This window comes from Anarhichas minor, unplaced genomic scaffold (genome assembly GCF_050575085.1).
Source record: "Anarhichas minor isolate MPS153535 unplaced genomic scaffold, ASM5057508v1 ptg000026l, whole genome shotgun sequence".
Lineage (NCBI taxonomy): Eukaryota > Metazoa > Chordata > Actinopteri > Perciformes > Anarhichadidae > Anarhichas > Anarhichas minor.
In genome coordinates this window covers 12870462-12898184 of record NW_027466472.1, presented here as the reverse complement: position 1 = coordinate 12898184, position 27723 = coordinate 12870462, and the positions used below count along the sequence as shown (strand labels likewise).

At 41.1% G+C, this 27723-nt stretch overlaps 1 protein-coding gene across 2 annotated transcripts in view; it reads left to right on the top strand.

Annotated features, from left to right (window-relative positions):
* The window catches only part of plch1 (phospholipase C, eta 1), a 44602-nt gene extending 18010 nt beyond the window's left edge, over window positions 1-26592 (top strand). For both annotated transcript variants that reach the window (XM_076100420.1, XM_076100419.1), the window contains exons 4-23: window positions 112-241; window positions 3481-3651; window positions 4243-4336; window positions 6082-6285; window positions 6729-6849; window positions 9382-9553; window positions 11909-12016; window positions 14439-14594; window positions 15368-15430; window positions 16761-16855; window positions 17680-17777; window positions 17900-18079; window positions 19005-19112; window positions 19978-20102; window positions 20221-20305; window positions 21242-21388; window positions 21795-21874; window positions 21997-22056; window positions 22596-22983; window positions 23858-26592. In XM_076100420.1, coding sequence (XP_075956535.1) covers window positions 112-241; window positions 3481-3651; window positions 4243-4336; window positions 6082-6285; window positions 6729-6849; window positions 9382-9553; window positions 11909-12016; window positions 14439-14594; window positions 15368-15430; window positions 16761-16855; window positions 17680-17777; window positions 17900-18079; window positions 19005-19112; window positions 19978-20102; window positions 20221-20305; window positions 21242-21388; window positions 21795-21874; window positions 21997-22056; window positions 22596-22983; window positions 23858-26592 — 5320 coding nt within the window. The remainder of the gene's footprint in view (window positions 1-111; window positions 242-3480; window positions 3652-4242; window positions 4337-6081; window positions 6286-6728; window positions 6850-9381; window positions 9554-11908; window positions 12017-14438; window positions 14595-15367; window positions 15431-16760; window positions 16856-17679; window positions 17778-17899; window positions 18080-19004; window positions 19113-19977; window positions 20103-20220; window positions 20306-21241; window positions 21389-21794; window positions 21875-21996; window positions 22057-22595; window positions 22984-23857) is intronic.
* The last annotated feature ends 1131 nt before the right edge of the window (window positions 26593-27723 follow it).

The window sequence follows — 27723 nt, the reverse complement described above, 5'->3', positions numbered from 1 at the left end:
AAATAATATCAATTGGAGTTGACAAACTTGAAATCATGCATGCACACAGATGTTATGTATGTAGGCCTTCACCTTGTACACACCTCATTTTCCTTAATGTGTGTGGTTGACGTGGCTGAAGCAGACATTTGAGGAGGCCGATAAGAACGGAGACGGTTTCCTGAACATCGATGAGATCTACCAACTTCTCCACAAGCTGAATGTCAATCTGCCACGCAGGAAGATCAAACAAATGTTTCAGGTCAGAATATGAAGCGATTGTTTTTTTCATTTCTTTACATCTCAAATCCAATAAATTGCTCTTACATTCATTTTTGGGGCATCACTATGTCAGTGAATAGAAATTAAATATCAAAACATGTACATACATATGTGAAGCCCTCTTATTAAATAAAAATTAGGTTTGCTTTCAACCGAATACATTAAATTCCTTCTGTATAAATATTTAAGATCAGTGACGTCACATTACAGTTTAAAATTTAAAACAGTTTTAAAATACATGTCCGAGAAATATTTCATATGTTCATGCGCTAGAGAGACACTTTAAGAGGAAATAGATGAAGAAGTGTGTGGAGAGGGCTGATTTAATTTTTAAAACTGACATTGAGTAATGTCATAAATCCACATACAGTGTCTGCTGGCTTTTCTAATGGAGTTACAGTTTGCAGAAACACTTTTTCCACTTTCTTTTATCTATTGACCACAAACACAAATTTGCCTTTGCTCTAGCAGGCATGGTTGACTTTCAACAGCCATCTTAATTTGATAGTTAATCATGAGATGAGAATATTTATTTTGATCTTTTAATTTGGACCTGGGTGAATTGGGTGAATTTTGACGAGGAAACTTTTGTTTTTTGTCCATCACAACTGACCACCCTCAGAAGCAGGTGTTTGAGGGTTCAGGAAACTGTCACAGGAATGATGAATGAAGTGCAGACTCACAAGGTAGAGGTTTAGGGGTTAAACAGATCAAAAATATGATCAATACCTGCAAGGAAGTCACCACCCAGTACTCAAGGGACCAAGGAATGCCCGGCAAGCAGAGCAAAAACAGGACTGCCAAGATTAGCCAACAAGGGCACAAAGACAGTCTGTGGGAAAGGGTAAATGCTAGCAGGAAAGTATGCTGTCTCTGAAGGCTAATGGGGAGCAGACAGGTGACTGGTCAGGTGACAGGCCTACATTCAGCTGGGCAGGTGTGGAACAACAGGAGAGGTTAGTCCTGTATGAGAGTGACCAGGGCAGTTAAAGTCAGATGTTGATTAATCAGATGAAACCATGATAAGGAAAGCTAGTCTACCATGGGCAAATGATTCATGGAGCCCTGGAGACTCCAGTGCCCCCCCCCCCCCCAGACCCCAGGTTTACTGCATATGACTTGAGTTTTGGTCATTTTAAGAGTGACCCTGTGTTTAAGACGTCAAGGTTTTTAGCTGACATATAGTGCCTCGTGCATATTCCTAAATAGATTAGAACTCCCCATTCTTGCTCTCTAACAGAATCTGAATATTAATTTATACAGGCCTAATGAAAACTATAGAAGACAGAACACTAAATATCTGTAATTCAGCTCATAAACCTTCTAATTGAAATGCCTTGCAGTATGTATTGTAAAGCCTTCTCAACCTCCAGCAGTTTAGACTTGATACAGTGGATTTAAAAATGTTTTGTATCTCTTCATAATTGGCTAAACTATAATCTTGCTCTGTAAAAAATTCACTCTTTGGGTTGAGATTAGATGGGAAATTTCATTAATTTATCTCTTTCATATTGAAGCATTGGCAGATTACAGCGCAGCAAACGGGAACAGCTTGTGCAGTTGCTTAATATACCCTGGATCTCTTTGTTTTCTGTCCATGCATTTCTGATGAAGTCCATCACAGCCATTTATCCTGCTGGTTGTGTGTAGATTCTTTCTGTGATCGAATCCCCAATGCACACAGCGAGCTCATTACGGGAGTGTGATGGATGCATTAGCTGGTATTATTAGATTTGGTGTGGAGTCGATGGGCCCCTGTGTGAGATCCAGGTAAAATGAGACGCTGCCCAGCGAGCAGGCAGAGCGAGGCGGCACGAGAGAATGAGCGGCGAGCCCGGCTGTGGGTGTCCTCGGGCAGCATGTAGTGAGATATGAGGTTAGGCAAGAAAAAAACTGGTTGAAGAAGTAATGTGTTTGTCTCATTAAATCTGGTATATTGTGAATTTGTGTTTGTATCAGTGTGGAAGAGAGAAACATGATAAGAGACGGGAAAAACAAACAAAGATGAGACAGTTTGCAGCTGCACATGTGCGCAGCTGTTCCCCTGTGCATAGCTGACTGTGCATTGACCGATATATAGGCAGGGCTGATATTGGCTTATCACTTACAGTAATTATTGTTTTTTGGCCGTATATAATAGCCCGATAAGAAGACTGAATTGCCATTTTATTTCACTCACATCTATTCAGCCTGACATTGTGTTCATGGTGGCTGATTTCTCGTTAGGACGAAGGTCATTTTGCCTTTATTGAAATATATAACAAGTGACGTATCTATCCGGCCATCGGGCAGACACGGAAGCTGTTGCAAAGATCCTCTATGACAAAGATGACACATCAATGGTTTTACATGGTATCCTTAGGGATCCCCCCTTCCTCCCGCTTCATTTGGAAGTTTGGTGTTGATGGATGAAAGCAGATTAGGTTATATTTGTATGTATTTATATCTTCTAACATTAGATATTCATACAGCTAACAGCCATATCTAGCATTACAAAAATGTGTTGTCTTTGGCGTTATTATTTCGTGATAGTATGTGCATCTAAAAGTTTTTTTTACATTTATCGTTATTTGTTTTTTTTACTTAATAATTAGTATTTCTATAAGTCTTCTTTAGTGTGTCAAATTGTTCCAGACTATTTTTCTGTCGCTATTTACCATGACTGTACCAAGGTAGCTATGGCTGCCTACATATGAAGATGACATCCTCACTCTTATTCTTGCATACCACGCTATAATTGGTTGTTGAATATGCAAAATTAAGTGAAGTCAAATTTTTTAATTTTAAGCTAGCAGGTAGATACATTTGCGGTACCGGGAAGTACTCAGCAAAAAAATGTCACACTGATTCAACAATTTGATTCAGAGATTATTATTATTGTATGTTAATTGTTACTGCAATCATGTATAATGAATTTTTTTCATCCTGTCTCAGATTTATTAGGCAAATTAGAATGTAGGTTTCCTTGGTAAAAATTGTTGTTTATGTGTTGTAGATAGTTCATTTACTTATATATTATTTTGATTCTCAAATATGGATATCTGTTATGGCCTCCAAAATGTAGTGAGATTAAGTAAACAAATTGTATCACAAGCAGCCTCAGAAGTTTCTGTTTGTTGTTTCACTTGGAATCTCATTAATGTGTATAGTTTCACTTACCATCAAAATATAATAACTGAGATGTGTCACCGATGGCATATCACTTCCTCGTCCTCACAGGAAGCAGACACGGACGATCAGCAGGGCACGCTGACATACGAGGAGTTCTCCGTCTTCTACAAGATGATGTCTCTGAGACGGGACCTGTTCCTCCTGATGATGGCGTACAGTGACAGGAAGGATCACCTGACAGCGGACGAGCTGGCCAACTTCCTGCACAACGAGCAGAAGGTGAGATGTCACGCTTGTCTCAGGTTAGAGGCAATAAAAGACTCCGACAGTGAAGTTAAACCCAACACATTTTCAGGATTAAGTGTCCAAACTACTTTCTCCCCAATAAGCCGTTTCAATTTGAGATCCAGCCACTCAAAAGAAACTAATCAGTTCCTTTTCTTCCTCTCTTAGTCTTACATGTAAGTTAACTCCCTCTGTCTCAGCTGTCTGCCCAGAGGAATCTGCTCCACTAAGCCAATCTATCACGCCTAAAATTGTGTCTCATGGGAGCCCTTTTCTTGTTCTTCACACGTTTTCTCTATCAGTGTTTTTCTTTGTGTTTCTGATAAATTCTTTCTTACACTGCAATGGTGTCATTTTTCATCATTCTGTATTTACCGCGTCCTGCCTATGAATCTCAGCATTAATACTGTTCTCAGACTGTGCTGCTTGCTTGACATGGCTGGTAATCCATTTATAGCAACACAAATATGTTATAAAGATAGGAAATCAGTCTGACTCCATTTAGCATTTGTAAAGGGGTTTAATCTTTGTTATGTACTACATCTCAAAGAGTCTAAACTATTTTGTTCATCCTTTTTTCTCTAGATGGCCAATGTGTCTCCAGAGTATGTTGCAGAAATCATGGAGAAGTTTGAGGTGTCTGATGAGAATAAACAAAGTGGAGTCTTGGGGATCGACGGTAACTTTCACTGTTATTTTACCACTTTATTTTTGCTCCCCCAATTTTTCAACCTGAGCTCAGTCATTCCTTGATATGCATTTATTTCCTTAACTTTGGTTTTAACAACCATCCAGAGACCAACTTGCGATGGGACCATTCATTTTGATCTCAACTACGCACCTGTAAAGTTTCGAGACTGCATCTTGCATGGTTGCCACTTTATCGCGGCGACAAAATCTGTGGACAGACAGAGAGATATATAAATACCTCGCCGTGGTAGTTCCTGCTACAGTAGGTGTGTCCAGGACCACATTTTGGCAAGATGATACACACACAGACTCATACGGTGAAAACAACACCAGCGTCGCTGTCACAGCTGGTAAAAACACTGATGTCCTTTTAAAATGAAATTGATATTTAAGGGCAATTTAATAGTAATTTACCATTTTTTACATTTATATTAACCCCGCTTTTGTAATTTACTGTGAATTCCACTCATCATGATTTATGCTGAGTCACCTAAGGTGTTTTAAATCCTGACTTACTGAATAGAAAAAAAGAATGGCCATGAATGATTTGGGACTTTGTCTTTGGCAAGTGTTCATCTCTGAGTGTCATTGTAAGTAATGCCACATGCAACTGAAGGGTGAGCTTAAGGGAGAAGAAGGAGTGAGGATCGAGGAGGGTAGCTGGAGTGAGAAAATTGGGAAGTAAGAATGAGGGCGGTGGGAGAGAGAAAATGAGAGTGTGACAGAAAAGAGAGGAGGGAGCATGGGGAGAGGAGATGAGAGGGGTAGGAGTAAGGGTGAGACTAATCTTGTTGTTGGAGGCATGACGGCTAAAACTGTGTGTCTGAATGATCAGACCAGCGTGTTTGAACATGCATTGTGCACAGATGTGACAGCAATGTACAAACAAATCCACATTAACATCTTTGTTACAGTGTGACAAGATGTACCTCCAGTATTTTATGTCATTTACTGTGTACTGGATTTAGCCATGATGGCACCATGACGAGATCCTGTCTCCTGATCACTGACTTCCCATATCAACCTTCACACATGTTCACATTTTTTTTGTTTCTCCTCCAGTCTCCGTTTCCACATCAACCGTCTGCTTCTTTTTCCTTGTCTGCTTTGCTCTCTGGCTTTTTTTCTCCGTTTTTTTCCGCTCTTGGTATTCTTGTCTCATTTTTCATCCCTCCTCTCTGGATGAAGGGGGCTTTCTTCCCTCTCACTCCTCCTCATGCTTTACCACCTAAAAAAGCTATCCACCCTACGGTGGATGGTTTCAAACCCCACTTCTCGAGTTTGAAACCACAGCGCTCAGGTTTGAATGTGCTTGTCTGTCATCCCTTGGTATTTTCCTGGAAATTGAAGAGAGATATTGTAGATGTCAGTGTTAGAAGCTGTTAAAAGGTGCATGATATGATCTGGAAGCTGGTAGTTTAAGAATAAAAAGTTTTTGTGGCGGTGTTCACTTTAATTTAAATCTAAATGTAAATCTTTTTGCAGGAGGGAATGTACATTTCATGGCAAGTATGAGACTATACACATATTTCCAGACTAGTTTAGTCTGGATCGAAATTATGCACCGACACTGAGTAACTGACAGGCAGCATTGCCATCCACACGACTGAAAACAAATGTCTGGTATTGTTAATTAAATATTCAAAGCAGTAAAACATAATTGAAACAAAGCAACATTCTGTTTTAGTCCCAAGTTATTTTATTTTTTTCCAATCATTTTATATTTTCCTTCAGGTTTTACAAGCTTCATGCGCAGTCCAACATGTGATATTTTCAACCCTCTGCACCGCGAGGTGAATCAAGACATGGAGCAGCCTCTGTGTAACTACTTCATCGCCTCCTCTCATAACACATACCTGACTGGGGACCAGCTACTCTCCAACTCTAAGACCGACATGTATGCCTGGGTGTTGCAGTCGGGCTGCCGCTGTGTAGAAGGTATGCAAATCTAATCATGACTGTGCATACATTAAGCCTATTCCTCAGAAGACATTTGACATGTCACAGTAGGAAAAGCACAGGTGTAAATGATGAGATAAAGCTTGGCTGTGCTCTATTTAGCCGTTTCAGTTTCTGGTAACTTGGTAACATGCATTACTGTCACACTGTCATGATTTAATGGGACACTTCCATACAACAGGGTAATCGTTAATGTTGTGCTTTTCCTAATATGGCATGTCAAAATGGCTACTGTGAAAAAAGTCCAAGCTGGTTTATAATTGCAGCAAACTCTGTTTCACCCTCAAATGGAATTTTACGCTAGTGTTCTTAGGAGAATGAGAAATAGCTCAGATGTCAAGTACAATTGAAATCGACTGTCTTTTCAATATTCAAAGCAAAGAGTGTTATTCATGCATCATTTCTTCTGTTTTTCCCTGCAGTGGACTGTTGGGATGGTCCTGATGGAGAGCCGATGGTCCAACACGGCTACACTCTGACCTCCAAGATACCGTTCAAGTCTGTCATAGGGACCATCAATAAATATGCCTTCATAAATAACCAGTGAGTCAACAACCCTATTGTTGTGTGTGATAGCATGCGAGTGTTTGTGACACTTTATGGAAACTAGACAATATCTCATATTGTACTGGGAGAAAATGGCCCAGAATGCCAAATAGAAATGCCATTTTACTTATTCATATAAATATGACTGAAACATCATTTCTGGTTGATATTCAGTAGAGCAAATTATGTCCTTTGCACCAGGACAAACAGCAGAACCTTTCTCCAAGTGTACACACACGCACGCACACGCACACACACACACACACACACACACAAGCTGCAGAAGTACTGTATTTTTCTTCATAAAACTAGTCTCAAACTACAATTTCTCCCACAGATGTAATGAAATATTTTTGAATTTGATGTAAGATGTAAGATTCCCCCACAAGGTTTAACAAGAAAGTTGCAACATTTAGACAGCCAGGTTGGTGTTTTTCGGAGAACATTGTGATTCCTGGCAGTAATTAGCACCTATTACTGAACCATCTGCTCAGCAGCGTTTCCTCTGGCTCCCAGAGGAGCCACTGTTTGTCTCTGTTGGGTCCAGCAATACCCAAACAAAGTGATGAATGATGTAGCTTCCTGCTGCTACATTGGCTCGCTTTTACATCTATTGCAACTACTTATGAGTACAATGCTTGTGTTATAAAACCATCTATTCAATACAAAGGCACAGACAGTGTTGGAGCAGATTAAATCTATGTAATTAAACTAAAAAGATGAGTACATTTGGCAATAGCTTGTTGGAAGTTTCACTAAAATTAATAAGGCTGTGCATCTGTTTGTTTTTTCAATCTTATTTTCTAGTTGTCAACTTCTAGACGGTAATTATTTAAATATTGCAGGTTATATATGATATGATTTTTGAGTAAAATGCTTATTGGCTTTCTTGCCAAGCGTTAGATGATAAGATTGATACAACACTCAGAAGCTCAAGCTAGCAGCTTCTTAGCTTAGCATAAACTCCATAAAGTCATTTTTTACTCTTTGGTTTTTCAGCAGGTGACACAAATGTGTTAGTAAGTGAGCTGAGTTGGATTTAATAACCTGTGGCCGGAGCAGGTTATGCTAATATGCTAGCTGTAGATTCATATTTAACTGACAAATGACAGTATTGAGCTTCTCAGCAAATTCCCAACAAGAAAAAAAATAAGGGTATTTCCCAAAATGTCTAATTATTAATTTAATTACATCAGCAATCAATTACAGATCAATATAGGTTAACATTCAACTGACAATAAAGACAGGCACACAACCTACTTAACTTGCCTAATTTCATAACAAGGATAGAAAATCCCACAAAAACCCTGTTAATAGATGCCTCTCTTGTCTTTTGACTCTACGCTGTAAGAGCTGATACGATTAGTTGTTAAATTGATTATTCAATAGGCCAAATGATTATTCAGTTGATTGGAGAAATGAATTGGCAGATTTATCTATGATTAAAATAATGGTATCGGTATGTCTATTCCTTTGAAAATGTTTGACTGAGTTGCACCACTGCTCAGGGTAACTTCTTTGTATTCCTCTGTAAATTAAGTCAAATACCACATGCTCAATGTTCCCCATGAAAGAAAACCTTCACACTTTCCAAAACCGGAAATATGTGTATAGTCTCATAAACTAACACCATATTAATTAGTAATCTTTAATTCTGACAGCAAGACCAGCAGAATAAATTAAACATCCCATGCTTTATCTCTCCTCCTCCTCTCTGCTGTTATCACCTTTTACATACAGCTGATATTTTATCACCAGTGTCACCTGTTAATATGATTAATGGCCCCTTGGCTGTATTGAAATGCAGCCCACATCTCTCTCTCTCTCTCTCTCTCTCTCTCTCTCTCTCTCTCTCTCTCTCTCTCTCTCTCTCTCTCTCACACACTACACAGCTCATTGAGCCGCCTCAGTGTTTCACTTGAGAGAAGCTCCTGGATGTCAATGTCTGTGAAATGACTGGATGCTCTATTCTCTGTTGTCTCTTTTTTTCTTTGGCAGTGGACTCGTTTGTGTGTGTGTGTGAGCGTGTGTGTGTGTATGTGTAAGTGTGTGCATGATTGTGTGTTTTGTGGATCAAAGGTGGGGTTTGAGAGCAGGGCTGCTTCCCCTGAGGGAGAGCCGTCAGTCTGACAAACCTGACATTTGAGCTGCGCTACCGTGTGGCCACAAGTCATTTCACCTTTTCTTAATGAAAACACACACACACACACACACACACACACACACACACACACACACACACACACACACACACACACACACACACATATACACACCACTTTGACATACACACCATGTCACATGGGTGGAGAGGTGTTTATGCAGCTGTATTTTTTTCATAATTTACCTCCTCGCTGTTCTGTTGGTTGGAGCTGAGACATGGAAGTACAGTTAGAGATGTGGCTCACACTCATATCAGATCAGTCGCAGTCCAATGGCTGCATTCAAGACAAATTTTCCGTCTTACCAGATTTTGATGTAATTTATAGAAATCTGAATATTTATATTGGTATTTTTTCTCTCTTACAGGTACCCAGTGATTCTGTCCATAGAGAACCACTGTAGCATCCAGCAGCAGAAGAAAATTGCTCAGTACCTGCGAGAAATCTTTGGAGACAAACTGGATGTGAGAGATGCACTGAGCAGAGATTCAAAAACACTACCCAGTCCTCAAAGGCTCCAGGGCAAGATACTCATCAAAGTAAGAACACATCTGTGGATACTGCTGATGCGATGGTGGACTGACAGTTCATGTTTTCAAATGAAATGATCATTTGCTTGTAAATCAAACCATCTGCATTGCACATCTCCATTTCCTTCCTCTTATTTCAGTGAAGAAAGCGGAGAACCATATTTTACTTAATGTGCGTTACTGTACTGACGTTGGGGAGTGGGAGAGGCACTGCAAGGCAGCTAATTATTGCCCATAAACAGATGAAGAGAAGGAAGAGGAAAAAGGGAGGACAAAACTAGGTCATTGTATTAACCATAGTGGAGAATGGAGAGAAGGACGAGATGCTGGCATATGATAATTGAGAAAAAGATTGATGTTTTTTATTTTTCTTACAACAAACACAACCTGCAAGGAGAGTCAGTTGGGGCTGTCAAACTATTATTTGTTAAAATTGCTACTTGCCGCAGCAATTTTGCAATTAACCGTGACGAATAGATAAATGTTCCATGAAACACACTGTTACCCAGCAGAGTTTAGATCCATCAACCGCCGCAACACCCACTGCCCGTCCCAGCATGGCGATGCTGGGGGTCGCGTGTCACGGCTTAGAAAGCTGCTTTCCGCCTCTCTGCCGCTCCTCCTCATCCCTCCCCTCAGAGAGTGAGGCAGGAGCAGCTTTTAGTCATTCCAGGTTGACGCTTTGTGCTGTATTATGTAGAAATGAGGGCTCGAGGCCTCAGTGAAGGGTCCCTTTAAGCCTCTGAACGAAGGCGTTGTCGTTCAAGACAGCTTTGTTGCTTTCACTGACCTCAGTTCAGAGAGTGTTTGAAATAACCACCCTGTCGGAGCCCCAGTCGCGTGCTGCTCCGTGGTGACAGTCAGACCAAATCTCCCAAGTCTAAAGGTAGGTGGCAAGAGAGCCCCGCACTGCCGTGCACGCTCTACACACAGAGTAGTAGTGTCGGTGGCTTTGCTAGGTGGGGTGAGTGTTGAGGACATATGTACATATGTGTTAGCTGGAGCGACAAAGGACTGGTGAGAAAGGTGTGTGTAGATCGGTTGTGTTGCACCTGGCCCCCCCTTTGGGCGTGATACACCTGCATGTGCCCATACTCCTTCATGACCCGGGTAATGTAGCATGTAATGTAACCATAAAAACAGTGTGGGTTGTTTTGAAAAAGAACAAAGAACATATTTTGTCATTTAGTCCGGAAGACTTACAATTTAATTATTCCAAGAGACTTGCACGAAGGCTACGTATATCATTGCTTTTATTCTTTCAGTATGCAAGTTATCATGTCCAGCCTCACCAGTTTATCTCTTTACAGCACCTATTGTTGTAATCCCAAGGAAGACGGGTGCCAAGCAAAAGATGATCTGTGAAACATAGTTGATATGATCATCCTCAAAAGGACCGAAAACCCAACATCTTCCTTGTACCAGCTTTCACTTTAACTGCCTCAGAGCCAGAAGATCCTTATCCACCAGCACAGAGAGCATCTTGTTGAGCAAAAGCTTTCAGCATTTATGGATTAAATTTATTTTATCTGTAATATAAAAAAGCCTGCATTGTCCCCAGGAAAAAAAGTATCACTGGCTTTGTCCCTCCCCAGCCATATGTCTGGAAAGTGAAAGAGCATTATTGATTTTCTATAAAGCCCTTTACTCCTCCAACACTTTTTATTACTCTTTCCTCCCCCCCCCCCCCCCACTTTATGAGCTCGTTTGAGAACCTTTAACCTCTCTCCATCCCCCAGTGGAGCAAGAGACCAGAGAGACGATAAAAGAATATGGCATAACGGTTTTTGACAATCACAGATAGAAAGAAGGGATAGACTGCTGGTGGCAGTGGATGAAACAAGGGCGGTCATGTCAGCCAGTGAGACACTCGATGTACTGCGGGAAGCTCGCAGTCTGCCATCGATTTTGGAAGAACCTTAGAAAATCTTGACTCCCACTCATACCTTCAGAATGGCTCACTAATGGGCTTTCTACTCTGCAGGAAGAGCTGCTCAGGGAGCTTCGAGGAGAATCTGCAGCTGATTGTATAATTTGTGCGTGTGTTTGTGTGTGCACAAGTGTGTTTTGTGCCCTCTTGTGTGCTTGTATGTGGCAGTATTGGCTTTCACTTTGCCTATAAATACTGAGAAAGGAGCCGCATAACAGAGACAACTTCAAGGTGCATTTTTGTGTGTATGTGTGCAGTTAAGTAAATTATTAAAACATGCTGCATTCTTCTGTGTTATGCTCGGACTATCTTAGAGGTGCAACCTGTGTGGGCTTTCTAGAGACAAGCGAGGATTTTCAAGACATGTGCATGGTTTAAAAATGTATGTTTGTCCGCTGTCCTCTCAGCTCGTTGTCTGTCCTCTCTCTACCCAGGGCAAGAGTCTGCCTGCCTATCTGTCTGCGGACGCCGAGGAAGGCGAAGTGTCTGACGATGACAGCGCCGATGAAATTGAGGACGACTTCAAGCTTAAGAGCAGCAATGTAAGATAGAGGATTGTAGCTATAAACATGATATGTGTCACGGGGCATGATGTGGACTCAAGCGCAGACAGTCAGAGTAGGGGAAAAAAAGGTCTTTAATAACTCACGAAACAAAAACAGGTAATCCAAGGACGAGACAAGGGGGGTAAATCCGGCAGGACAAGGCAGGCAAAAACAGGGCAGACAGACTGGGAAACCGGGAACAGGAAGAGCAAAACGGGCGGGTAGGACGGAAAACAAAACACAATGATCTGGCAGTGAGTGAGTGAAAGACAGGGGTTTAAATAGTGAACTAGGCAGAGTGAACAGGTGAGACTAATGAGCTGATGAGGTGAGTGTGACTGGCAGGTGCACTGAATGAACTGATTAGGTGAGTGAGGAGCTACAGAAAGAAACAAAGACACAGAACACACAGGGCAAAGCCTGATCGTGACAATATGCACACAATAATGCACGAAGAACCAAGTTACCACCCCCAAACAGACGTTACCTCACATTACTCAAGTCATTCTCAAGCCAGTTGTGCCCATCTATGGAGTCAAGTTTCTGTTTTTATTTTTGGCATTCATTTATTCACTATTATCATAGTAAGACAGTTAATGCGTATACTGGCAGGGTGACCAGTTGCTCAGGAAGGCCGTTTCCTAAATGTATAATAATGCAATGTAATGTTAATTGTAGAACACCTGTCAGAGAGCCATCATGTTTTTTCTACATGCAATTGAAACCAGAACAGCACTGAAATAATTTGAATAAAAATGTATCCTCTAACAAATTAGAGCAATATTTCGATAGATAAAACAGATAATATGATTGAAACATAACTTTTGCTTTTTGAAGTTTTGCTTCTTTTTTTTTTACTTTTACATTACAATACCTTTTAAAAAACAAAGACATAAAAGTAACTCAATTTAACTTTGACTCCAGCTGCTGTCTGTCTCTCTGTCTTGGTAGCTTTCCTTTATGCTCCTCTTTTAGTTATTAAAGAGCTGCTTGATCAGTAATGTTCGAGAATACAACCAGTCCCCCACATACAGAAGGTAATGGGATCTTAATGGCATTGTTGTGCTCGAAGTAATGACCTCAGTAATTGGGTAGTAATGTTGGTACTTGCAAAGTTCTATTGATCATCATTGCAGTAATGTTTGGGAATAATCATTGCTTAATGGTGCGGGTATAAATACAAGCATCTGAACTTACGTTTCTTTTAATAGATAAGCAGCTCAGAAACATGTAAAACGTGTCAGCGAATATCATCGCTGCTTGCTGTGTGCAAATCACTCCTGAACTTGCCTTGTGCCACTTTTCTAATCATTCTTAATCCTGTTTATTTATTCCTTCATAGTGCCATGGTCCTCCTCACCACATTTAAAGCAGGAAAACACTCGGTTGTTTTCCAGATGGTTCAGTTGTGTAACAGAATATGGCATCATTCTTCCACATTTAGCTGGAGGCATGAGGCTGCAGATGCCACTTTGGATGATCATTGCCATTTTAAAAGGGTGGTGGCAGGTTTTCACTGATGAGAGGTTTTGTATTGAGCTCGTTAAACCGACATGCTTTCACAGCAGTCACCACGAGCATTGCATTAATAGTGTGATATAGCTTTTGTCTAATAATGAAACACTGGCTGTGGAAAAAGAGAGACTTGTATAGTGTTGTGTTCTCTTACTGGTGCCAAATAAAATCTGTCTAAAACATCAATTTACAGCTCACTACAGACTAAACTACTTGGTGTCTGTTATATAGAGAGACAAGTGAGTGATTTTGGACACAGCTTATGAATCTGTATAGTTGTATAGATGTTTAGACTGGTACCACTGAAGTACAATTCAGCTTGTGGCAGTAAAACACTAACCAGATGTTTGTAAAGAGTTCATTATTAACATTATTATTATTATTGATATTCTATGGTTTCTAAATTTAAAATGAAATAGAGCATAAACAAAGCTTTTTCAGCACATACAATAGCTCAAGAGTAGTCTAAATATACTCCAGTTAACTTTTACAGATTTAAAATATAGATTTAAAATATTAAACACACACCGTCTTTTGCAGCTATGAAAAATTACTGATAACAGTTATTGCCTGCAAGTGGAGCAGGAGTCAAAATTGCACCAGCATTGTTTTCTATACCGCACATCTATATCCGCAATGCTAAACTGCTGCTGTAGTTATTTTTATTGCCTAAGGGCGGTGCTGATGTTACTGTGGCTCTGCAGTTGGTGGATTTGGGTTGAACCTGCTTCGCATCAGTCACAATGTGTGCTGTTGCACCAAGATGGCACTCCTCTCCATCATCTCTTTGCAATGTATGTGTCCTTGCATCTGTATTGAAATGACCACCTTCGTGTGTCTCACTTACTTGCCCAGCTCTCTTTCTCCTTCCCTTTCTTTATGACTCTCTTCTTCTTTCACTCAGGACAATGGTCATCACCAGGTGGAATCTCACATCAGAAAGAAACTGGACTCTCTGCTGAAGGAGTCTCGGATCGGGGACAAGGAAGATACAGACAGTTTCAGCATCCGAGCTCTGCTCAGGGCTACTCACCAGGGCCTTCAGAAGAACCTGCGGCAGGTACCACCCCGAGGCGTTGTGTGGAGCTGCATATGGAGTAGAGTAATACTCGTCAACAGATTAGGAGAAGAAAGCAAAGGGAGGGTGGGGGGGGGGGGGGGGGGGGGGGGGGGGGGGGGGGGGGTAAAAATAGTCCATGGTATTAGTCACAGAGGGAAATGGAGAAAATAAAAGAGTGGACTAGTTACTGCACCACTCACAGGTCAAACACACTCACTGAATAATACAAATAGAAAGAGAGTAAAGCAGGACCTCCTCGGGCCAGTCTGAAGGGACTACTGCTTTCCCACCTCAGCGGTGTTTCATCCAAAGCATGTCAAAACAGACCGAAAGTGATGAGAAACTAAATGTCTGCAGTGTTACTTAATATTTAATTTCTCTGCTTGCCTCCTGTGCTATTTTTAGAAGGTTCAGTTTCCTGACAGCCATTTTAATGCAGTGGGTGTGCATCGGGGTTTCCTATGCTCTTCATTCTATCCTTCTTTGTTGGTGATCCCTTTCCCCTCTTTCTGCCTCTGACGCCTTTTCCTCCCCGTCTTCTCTACTGTCATTTTCCTTTTTTCAGTTATTTCTCACCCACTCTCTTCTTCAGCTGTGCTGTGCTTTTTTGGCTGATGTCTGATACAACCCCTCCAGCTACTGAGCTTCAGGGTTTAAGTGTCTTGCTGGGTGCTAATGTAGTTGGGATTAGATTCACATCAAATGATCCACACACATGAATGTAAACAAGCACGCACACAGACACACATATAAAAGTGTTTTCTTGTCTCTAGAGCTCCAAAGGGGTTCTGAAGAAATCCCAAAGCAGATCCTTCATCACGGCGCTTAAACAAAAGGTGAGGCGATAGAGAGGTTTCTCTTTTTGTGATTGATTCTTGATCTTTTTGTGTGAGGTCTCAAATGGCAAATTTAGGTTAGTTGGTAATAAAATACTTCACGTGCTTCACTGCTTCTGATATTTCGTACAGACATAGATGTGAACTGCAACTTGACTGGTTGGCTGAGGCATACAACCACAAGGTGGTTTTTCTAGTTTGTTTGCTATGAGTTCCCATTAAACTGTCCACTGAGTGTATAGTTCAAACATTAAGAGTGGGATACGCCTCTTCAACTGATCTTCACTTATGGGAAGCAGAAAAGAAGCTTCACTGTTCTTCTGTAGATACAGTACATCTTCCATAAACTCATACATGATAAAATGCCTATACAAAGCATGACCATAGATCAAAATTAAGATTACCATACGTATCTTACAATTTCACGCTACAGATCGATGCATTGAATGTGTGCGCTATGCGTATCTGTAAATTACAGATGCAGATCTAAAGCATGTAGCCTATATGATTTACATCCTTGCTACGGTATGTGTTTTTCTCGCATCGTGAAATTGATTAAGATGTTTTCTATTCCTTCAGGGTTTTTCTTAAAGATGCAGTTAGCATCGATTAATTTTATCGTTCATTTTATAGTATAATATAGGTTTGGACGACAGTGGGTGTTGTGTTAAAGACATTTCCTCAACACTCCCTCATTTCTCAGCCTGATTATTTCCCACTCTGAATTTTTTCCTCCATCCATTTGCTTCATTTTATCTTCCTCTACTTCATGTGCAGTTTACCCACTCACATCTCCTCCTCATTCTTTTATGCCTCCCTCTTTGCATATTATGCATCCTCCCACGCGTGTGTGTGTGTATATATGCGTGCATGCATGGGTGCATGTAGTCGGTTGGCAACCGGCCTAAACCCTGTAATTACTGTGACCCTCATCCGCTCCTCAACTCCACTTTAGCCCTAATAGAAATGTTAAAAATGCACACTTCAACAAATACGCACAAATATAATTACATACGTTTTATCTAAAACAACCACCAACATGCACAACCACACACTCAAACTGCTACTACAATAATAACACTCTCCATGAATCACACAGAAACACATACAATTTGCTAAAGACACATTATCAACCTTGTCCACTTCAGAACTCTTTACTGTGAGTTCCTGTGCTGCAGGCAGTATCATGTTTGTGTATTTAACACATTTATCAGGATGGCAACTGAAGACAAGGATATATACGCCATGTCTTTCTGCTTTTCAACCAGTACCTTTTATTGTAGTGTGTGCGTGTTTTCTTTATATATTCCTGTGTGTGTCCATTGTCCAGAGGCACTCTAAATCCAGGCTGTCATGCCAAAGCATGGACAAGGAGGACGACATACAGGAGACGTCTGGGAGGGAGGCCGGAGGACAGTTCAACAGGTAACAATTTGACCTGCTTCACCACAACACTGACAATCCCTGACAACTGGGAGGTTTGATAGTTGCTGATTGCTGGAAGCATTGAACAGTTCAGGACATAAGTAGTGCCATGCAAACCGCTAAAGCCACTTCAGCATTCATTTATGTTTGAGGGAAAGAAAGATGGATTTCAAGCCAAGTGCTAGCACAGACAGCAAAGAAAGGGGAGACTGGTTGGTTTTGATTCCTTCTCCTCTTATGTATCATATTTGATATATTTACATTAAATTAACACATCAGGAATGCTAGGAAGTGTTCATTCTGCAAGCCTTGCTGTTTAATCACAACTTCCTGCTCATAGTTTCACAAATTGAACTGAATATCTCCCAGTTCTCTTTCACACACATTATTTGTACACCTCTGTCATGTTTTCCCCCCTCTTTCTTTGTGAGTAAGCATTGGGCAAGAAGTACGGAAATTCAGCTGTCTTTTCCTTCCTTTAGTCTCTCTTAGACTTTGTCTGTCTTTGTTATGGTTGCATATCAATATGTCACAGTGCAGATTATTGCAAGCATGTGTCTTTGTGGCTATGTGACTGACTTACTGATTGCTAGACTGCGTGTGCACAACTCTGTGTGTGTCGTATATGTGTGGATTTCTGGTTTGCGAGCTGCTTCAATGATGGACAATCCTTTTTGCTTGATTTGCAACTGTAAAATCTTCACGCAGGGATGAGTGTGTGCACGTCGTCTTGCTTTACCTGTCCCATATTTTCTTAAATTATCTCATTAACTCTCCTCCGTCCTCTCTTGCAATTGTCTCCTGTCATCTGGCAATCGCTATAGGGGCGGAAGGAAGAGGAAGACGATGAAACTGAGTAGAGATCTGTCAAATCTGGTGGTGTTCACCAACTCTGTTGCCTCACAGGAGTGCCTGAATGAAGGTGAAACACCAAAACAAAGCTCTCGCACCTTCACACACACACACACACACACAAACAAATAGTCACATTGCAATCTTTACCTCGAAGACATTTTTGCATGCCTAACCCTTGTTTCTCTTCAGGTACTCCAGGTGACGTTCTTTCATTCAGCGAGACCAGAGCCCAGTCTCTGGTCAATCACAGAGCCGAACAATTCCTGGCTTTTAACCAGAGGCAGCTGTCACGGATTTATCCCTCAGCCTATCGGATCGACTCGTCCAATTTCAACCCCCAGTTCTACTGGAACGTGGGTTGTCAGTTGGGTAAGACAGCTGTCTGTCGCTCTAAGCTTTTGACCTGTTTGGAGGTTCACTTTTAATGAGAACACCAGGTGCCTTCCCTTTAGCCACATACCTGTCATTACACACTAACTGACACTGCATACCACATGCACGCCCGCACACACACTCAGATTTTATCTGTGGCCTGCACACCACACACTTCATTTACACATATCACATTGCGTAGGTTGCCAGTGGTCATTTGTGCAGAGGGTAATTGGTATGCGTGTGACCACTAACTCAGTTGTGCAAAATATGTGTGTGTACTGTATGTATTTGCATGTTGTGTATAATTGAGTATGTGCATGTTTATTTGTAGGGCTACAGTTGGAACAGGACATTGTGAGGATTTGGGAGAAATACATAAATACATAAAAAGGAGATAAGATAATGAAAAAGAGTCAGAACTGATTATTTTTTTTATCTCTGCTAAAATGAGCAGCGTCAGGAAATCCAACATCCAAGGAATCCCTGCCTGTCCCTGCCAATTAAATAAAAATCTATTAAATTCAGAGAGCAGTGTTGCTCTCTGAATTTCTAGGAAATCTCCGTTAGGTGTACAAAAATAGAAACAGTTACAAAGGAGAAAGTAAGGAGGAAGTAAAACTGATAAATAAAAAACAAACACAGAAGATTATCATTGAAGCAACTGTGAATTGTCCTTTTTATTTCCATTTTCTTTTTGCTGGTTTCCTTCCTCATCTGTTTTTTCTAATTAAGATTTCAAGGTTGTATTCACGCACAGTCTTCATGAATAAATTAATGAGTCAAATCAGTTTTGCTACAGACTACTGAGCATCCTCAGTGATTTTCATAGTTTGTGTATACTGCAACAATATCGGGATAATAATTAAAGATAGTAGAGGTTTAGTGAATTTTTGCATCTAACTAAGTGTTTCTTTTGCAGTCGCTCTGAACTACCAGACAGAGGGCAGGATGATGCAGCTCAACAGAGCCAAGTTCATGGTGAACGGAGGTATTGGTTACGTCCTCAAACCTCCTCCCATGTGTAAAGGTAAGGCAACCTACATACCGCATGCACACAAACAAGCACCCATACATGCACATCATTGTTCATACGATTAAAAACTGATGTGCAAATCAGTGTGCATTTGTTGCGATTAGATGTGTAAAATTATAGCGGGTTAGAATTTAGGAATGTAACTATATTGGGTGACTGATTTACAACTGTTCACACAAATACATATATGGTGTAAAGGAACTGTAAATGGATAAAACTTTGTATATAGAAACCTATATATTTATATATATATCACTCTCTTAATTTTCCATTTGAATTAAAACCTTTACACTATTGCATATACAGTATATTTTGTATCTGCGTGCTCTATTGAAACTACAGTATGTGGTATTTTCAAATGCAAGAAGACAGCAGACTTATATTGGTACACAATTACATGAAATAGATATAACTGATAATTTGCATCAAGTTTTATACATTTTCCTGTAAATCAATGTGAGATATTTGCTGTCTTCGAGGGATGTTTTCTGCACTACATGAGTTTATGAAGGTGATCTCATCCACATTACTGTATAGTACTGTTACACTGTTGATTGTGTTAATATTAGATATCCATCTAAAAGAGAGCTACACAACAAAAGGGAGGCATGCATGTTTCCATGGGCTTGCTGCACATGTAGTTTATAATACTGCACTTTATGATGCCATGCTTATTGAGCACAACTGTAGTCAGTCGACATTATCTGATCAGTTACAGAAATGTGTGTATTTATGTTATTTTCACCTTTTTTGTGTATGAATATTGCATATAACAGGAACAATGTGAGAGGATCAGACTTTGGCATTGAGTGATGACATAAATCAAAGTTATTCCTCTGCTGTCTTTTATTCCTTCTAGGCTCCTTCAACCCATTCAGTGATGACCCGCTTCCAGCTTATCCCAAGAAACAACTCATTCTCAAGATCATTAGTGGACAGCAGTTGCCCAAACCACCAGACTCCATGCTGGGGGACCGTGGAGAGGTATAAACACACCAAAGCACACATTCGCCATGTTCAACTTGCTTTCAGCTGCAAATATATCCAGCATCATAAAATAATATATAACTAATGTTTTTTAATCGCTGTTTATCCTCATCAGATTATTGATCCATTCGTCGAAGTAGAGATCATCGGCCTGCCAGTTGATTGCTGCAAGGAACAGACACGAGTTGTTGATGACAACGGTTAGACACACACAGACTTGAACAACATCACAACACTGTGCACTCACTGAACCACTGCAGAATGTTTTAGCATATCATGCATATCCTCTTGAAATAGCCTTAAAGCAGCTATAATGGATACTATAAAAACAATGTGTCAAATGACAATGTGAAAACAATGTGACAATGTGAAAGGGGTCACTTGAGGTGATGAACCAACAGAACTTCAATTTGCTGCTTCTGTTAATGCCATTAGTGACACTTGAGCTGTTGCTACTATTGACAAGTCAACATGTCTCGTGTGAAAATGGTCTGTTGATGAAACATTTTATTGATCACATTCAACGAACGGCAACAAACTATATTGTAGACGTTTTACCCATAAAGCACAGATCATAACCTAAGGCCCTGTTGGCAGTTTTACAATATAGATGAAATTAACCCAGTTCAATCTAATCTAGGGCTCTGATAATTGACCAATGACCTAACTAAGTATTGGAGTATTGGATAATCGGGTCAGCCACACTTTTATATTTTACATTACACTTTACATACTATAGAACATAGTCTATTCTAAATATGGTCTCTGCAAACTTCAAATTTGTTTTGACTTTACGGCTGTAGAGCAATGCTGGGACGAAAAGTCCGATTATTTAATTAGAGGCATAAAAGAAGCAGAACGAAGGAGTCTGCTGTTGTCACCTCTCCGAGGGAACCCGGCAGGCGAGAGGTGAAGCTTCCTCTGGGAGAAGGTGATCGATCCCTGGGAACTCAACAGTATTATAAGATTAGTGTGCAGGGCATTGATTCATGAAATAGATCATTTTACACATCACTACCACTATCGCCGTCTTTCTTATTTTTTTTGTCTTGTATACTCTATGTATGTTTTGATGAGATACTGATGAAACACATCCCAATTATAATGAAACAAGGCTATATGTGTGTTTTCCTCAGGTTTTAATCCAGTATGGGAGGAGACTCTGTCCTTTACACTTCACATGGCTGAGGTGGTTTTGGTGCGTTTTCTTGTCTGGGACCATGACCCAATTGGAAGGGACTTTATTGGTCAACGGACTGTTGCCTTCAGCAGCCTGATGCCTGGTATGTGCAGAATTCCTCAGTATTTTGTGTGTAAATGACCTGAACTTAAGAGGGGGTACAATTTGTCACTGCAAGTAACAATCATTATAGTTCTGCTATTTAACACAAATAGACAGCCAGACTCACTCTCAATTAAACACATGATTTCACTTTAGGGGTTTGGCATTGCTATGGCTGTTGGGCAAGTTATCTAGTGAGCCATGATTTGTAAAGTAAAAGACCTTTGGGTTGGTGGGTTATTTTTGTTGTTTACGTCCATCAAAGTAGTCCCTGAACTCCCAATGCCCTCTCCACAGGCAACTACCACGCAAACACCAGTCTGACAAACACCCACATCTTTCTTTGACTCACTCTATCGCTCACTCTATCTCACTCACATGCTTTCTCTCTTCATCCCTAACAACAGGTTACAGACATGTTTACTTGGAGGGGCTGACTGAGGCTTCCATCTTTGTGCATGTGTCAGTGCATGATGTCTATGGAAAGGTAAGTGCTGTATTCTGGTCTTTATTGTAGCATTCCCCCTGTGACCCACTTTTGTCAAACAGAAAGAAATGTGTGTCCCTGAACACATGAATCCATTTAAGCCCCATCCTTTGTCTTTCTAGTGGAGTCCTCTAGTCCTGAACCCCAGCTTTACCATAATGCACTTTCTAGGATCTAACAAGGTATCCTGATGCCCTAAGGCTCTGTGTGGTGCTGCATGAAACAGCAATGCATGATGCTAAAGTGCAGATTGTGTTCAGCCGTATCTCAAATGACTTTTTTGTGTGTTACATTGAACCACTGAGGAATAGTTTGCTATTAAGCTCATTATGAAAATACAAAAAAAGGAAAAAATCAACCGAGGTTGTCTCATTTTCAACAAAGACAGAATCATTTGCAATGTAAGCATGCATTCATAATCCTCAACGGCTTCTTGCAGATTGTTCGTTGTGTTACCTTAAGGAGTAAGGGTGCCATCTATAGGCAATGCATTTAAAAGCATGCAATTGTTATTATTAGCTGCGTGTACTTGATGTCTTTTTGATGTTTTCATGAAAATTGACACTTTAATTTCAAACTGTAATGTGTGAAAAGGTTTTGATCAGTCTTTGTCTGAAGTGCACCTTGGTTGATAATGTGTTTCTGAGCATGTCTCGCCTCTTTCTTGTTGTCTTTTTTTCCACTTCTTATTTCTTTCCTGTTCCGTTCCTACTGCCCTCAGGGTCATCAGCTGCGAGGTATCCGGGGTTTGTTTAGCCGTTCTTCCAAGTCCTCTGTGGATACAAACTCCGGTGGCCCTCGGAAACGCTCAATCAGTGATCACCTCCTGCGACGCACAAACAGTGCCCCAGCAAAGGGTCGGAAGAAGACCAAGATGGGGCTGTCAGAGTCAGTGGCTTCGATATCAGACCAAAAGAACGGCACAGGGGCAGGAGCAAGAGGAGAGGGCATGTCAGGGAAGGAAGTAGGTGTGGAGAAACGTTACGAGCCACGAGGCCCCCTCATCCACAGACCTATCTCCATGCCTTTAGACAGGCTTCTGCAAGGGCAGCTATCCCTCTGCTCCCCAGACAAGGAACAACGTGATATGGGCTCAGACACGGTCATCGGTGGGTATTTTCCTTTCATCATCACAGTCAAAGAATTAAGTACTTTTGGAATTATGCCAATACACCCAAATTACGTCCATTTATTAATAAGAATAAGGCATTTGTACGATTCATGATACTAATACAAACCAAGTCACAGCAATCTGATGCATTAACTATTGGCTTTGGAAACAGTTGTGCGGTTTTATTCAAGTAATTTCTTTAAGTGCTACTTTCTTTGTGATGAAACGCTTGGTGTGTCTTAAAGCAGCATTTTGCATTGACTTGTTTTTCACATTAATTAACATTAATTAATTTCAAATTTCACTCCTTTGCTTTACTTATTCTACTACAACTATCTAAAATCCATGTACAATAACCATGTGAACTGACATACTACAGCCTACTCTCCATGATACCTTAACATGCCTTTTCTGTCCCATCTTCATTTGCTGTGCTTTTTTATAGTAGAGAACTGACTAGGATATTCCAGCAGGTAATCTAAAATACGTATTGTCTGAAGGTTGCATCGTCCAAAAACATACCAGTATTGCGTCCACCCAGTGTATTTTGTCCGAAAGTGGTATGAGAAATATATTGCTGTGTCTTTTGATCCCATTTGACCAAACCAATCCCATTTGACCATCTCTTTCCTAATCTGATGTCCTCAAACATGGCTTCTTCCTTTTGTTTTAACCTCCTCAGCCTCATTTTCCAGCTTCCCCTTCACAGTTGTACTTGGTGATCCATTCGTCTGTGTATTGCTATTGCTTTGTATTGGCTGGACTGTTAGTTGTTGTCATTTAATTGTTGGTTGGCTTGGTGTTCTACATCAAATGGTGTATATATAAGCCTATCTTTATTAATCTCTTTGTTCAATTATCTGTGTCCACAGGAGCTTGCCCCTTCAACAGACCCAGGTCTTCCTCTTTGGACCCTTTCATCGAATCCTCATTTTCTATTGGACCAAACATCTCTTCCCCTTCTAAGACATACATCAATAGAAAAAAAGACTTTGACCAATCAGGGGAGGCTTCTTATCTGGTTATTGGTGGAGGCAATGTAAGAAAGGAAGAGGATTACGCCAATTACCAGTCAGAAGACAACAGAGTCAAATCAAAATTCATCGCCACAGGAGCAGAGAAAAAGTGTTTTGTCTCGTCTTCCAGGAACAGCCAGATGAGATCACATAAACCAGAAACATCATCAAACAGCACAACATTCACAGTTGCACCTTCAATCTCCTCATCCTCATCCTCTGCCCCCTCCTCTTTACCCCCTCTTTCCCCTATCAGTAGGGACTGTGATCTGAAGAGTCCAAGCTCTTTGCATGACAGCAGTATCTCCAGACTCATTGATGCTGTGTCTTTGGGCAATGAGCAAGACACATGTGGCTCTATATCTGCTCTGATTGGTCAGTTTGAAAGCACTGTTGAACAAAACGAATCACACACATTACCTCATGATCATACCCCTATCCGTCATTCAAACTACAGGCCTACCACCCCTACCACACTACAAGATTTAAGGTCACCTATGAAGACCATCACTGCATCTACTAACAAGAACCACTTAAGTCCCCAAAAAGTAGCTGAAAAAACAAATCATGAAATCCGATCACCGCGCAAGATTTCCCAGGCAGGAGCACCTTCTCCAGCTCTCTTCTCCAGCCCAGAAACCGCAGAGCTTGAAGAGGTCTACACCATTCTGGATGAGGAGGTGCTGTTGCCTGTATCAGTGTACAACCTGAGAAAGCAGACGGTCCATGTTCAGGCAGACACTAGGGAAAGCACACCTTTAAATAGCTTGGGGTCCTCTCCGGCCAAGGTGGTCCAGGGTTTAGGCAAAGGGCACAATCTGGGCTGGGATGACGTGAACAGAAAGAGGGGCGGGAGGGAAGAAAGTGAGGAGGCAGAGGAGAGTGTGTACGAGGAAGTGTATGATCCACCAGCACTAGCATCAGTACCATGCATAGAGCAAAGTACTTCTAAAAGGTACACAGGCTCCTCTGTAAACAGTAACTGTTTCCAGTTTCTCCATGACTCAGCTGGAAATGCTTTTGCAGAAGTAGAGATAAATGTTGATGAGGATCCATTGGATATGATGATGACCTCGCCGAAACATAGCAACCAATGGGAGGGACCCCTAAGTCCAACCAAACGGCATGCTATTTACCAAAACCATGAGTCCACTCCCAACTACTCCCAACAAAAACAGCCTTTGTCATACCGTGATCCTCAACAGCAGTACCCGCCGCATGCATTTTCACAGCATCCCACTCCAATGAATCAACCTTCCTATCAGCTGGCCAATCACCACCAACACCAGAACCTCTCCCAGGCTTCTTCCTTCCACAGACCCATCAGCTCTAGACCTTCCAACCCTAGTCCACTGCGTCTGAACAGCTACCCTGTTCCTCAGAGCAATTCTGATGCCTTTAACAACAGCAGAGACTTCAAGAGTTCCTACACACAACAGAGGAGCTATAGCGGCAGCCAGATCATAAACAGGTCCCATCAAGATAGGCTAGGGTATAAACAGATGGACATGGAGCAAGTAAAGTGCTTTTATAATAGTATCTCTTCTTCTGAAAGACTCCCTGGCCAATCTGCTGTGTCAACAAACATTGGTAGAGAGAGAGGCCTATATCCCCCTTCTTCAGAGTGCGATGCAGTGTATAGCCACCTGGACTATGACTGCATTACGCCCCCATCAGAGTCTTTAGCTCCTCAAAACACCCACTCACACTGTCAAAGTCAAACACAATCATACACCCCTCATTCCTGGAACCAAAATGTTTCCCCCATCACTACAAAACACCATTCACACCCTAAATCCACAGATTCTCTCCACTCAAACGTAGGCCCTATATCTACTCGACCCGAGTCTGGTACCATAGACCCCACAGCCCCCAGCCCATGTAAGTCCAAGTCCCTGGGAGATCTGACCTCTGAAGATATATCATGCAACTTCCAGAGCAAATACCACATTATAAGTCGCAGTTTCATCACTCCCCATATGAGGAAGCAAAAGAGGATGGGCACCATGGGGGAAGTAACTTTCCAATCACAGTCTTGTGATCCACTTACAGAACAGCTTCGTAAGCTGGTCAGTCTAGAGGGTGATGACAGTGACAGAGATGGACCCCAGCCTCCTCAGTTGCATCAGGAAGCAAAAACCCCACTGCCACAGCCACAGGTAGCAAGTGTAGCATCTGTTGTTCACAGGGATGTAGATGATTCCCCTCCACTCCTTACCCGGCGCCTATCTTCTCGGAGCCAAAGCCGAGTGCGTCACATCAACATCCGCGCTCGTGAAAGACTGCAAGAGGCTCTAAAGCCTCGGGCAGGTGAGGTGATCAATAGTACTGCCAGCATTGGTGGGGTGGTATTGAGGAATAAACCAGCCTCACAAAATCCACCAGCAAACAGACACTCGACAGGTTCTTACATAGCAGGCTACCTTGGTCAGCTGGAAGACAGGGGACTTCCTGAGGGAGCTTGTACATCATTGCGTAATGGAAATGGGGATCATTATGGAGATCACTTCTACACAGATGACTCTCTTCCATCTGCTGACTCCAACCACTCTGAGTCAGAGCCTGAGGTCTACTTTCTGCTCAGACTCTAGATCTGACCATAACCTAAAATGAGATTAATGATCAAGCTGTGATCCTTGATGACGTTCAATTACACCAAAAGCCAAGGAAATAAATACTAGCCATTGTTTTTTCCCATGTTCAAAGACCAGTAGGATTCCATCATGACAGTTAAATAAATCTTATTCTGGGCAATTTCTAGAGAAAGATATAGTCTGTACAATGTATGTGAAACATCACATGTCATCCATAGCTGGATCTGACAGCATGAATTTCTTGTATGAAATGTCCTCTATTCAAGTGAATGGTCTAGTCTGGCAGTGTATTGTCTGTATTCTGCTTAATGTGTAAATGTACTTGGGAACTTTGATTCCCTCCAAATGGCTTCCTAGACTGATTGTACAGATACTTGTTATCTTTGTCCCTGTGATGTACTTTTCAAACTGCGAACATTGACTATGAAGCAAAAAAAAAAGAAGAGTTGGGTTTTAAGCAGAGAGGGAATGTCTTTCTTTGTATCATTTGAATGTGTAGTATAATCAAACAGCTACTTTTAATAGATGGGGTTGATCTTTTCAAAGATGTAAGTCTTCCTTCTCTTTTCAGTGGTATTCCTTTATGTGTGATTTGTAAATGTGTCATTGTTTTAAATCTGAGATGGGTTTTAGTTGAGAACCAATTCTAACTGTACATTTTTGTTTGTGCATGTTACCTGTGAACATGTCAAGCATGACTATGCACCAATTCATACAATAGATGTTGCATCGCCTAACAACATTTGCACAGAACAAGTAGCTGCATTGGAAACAACCGAGGATGTAGGCTTGTTTTGCATTAGGTGCAATACAGTACGTTAACTTCCTTGCTTGGACTTGTTGATCTCTATGATTTGTAGAATTTGAAAACATGATTGCAAATTTGAAAGATTTGGAGTTTAAAGGTTTTATTTTTATAATTGCTTTGATACAGACTGCAAAAATAATCTCTTGTTGGTTATGGTTGTTTAATTTTGTATAACTTAATGAAATGAAAAAACAGAGTGACAACTACAGTGGGCCAAGCTGAGGAGGGGAGGGTGGCCAAAGCAGCAGTTTGTTTTTTATTGTTACAGTGTTACGCCATCCTATTTTCTTTGTATTGTTGCTCATCGGCGAACTCTGAGC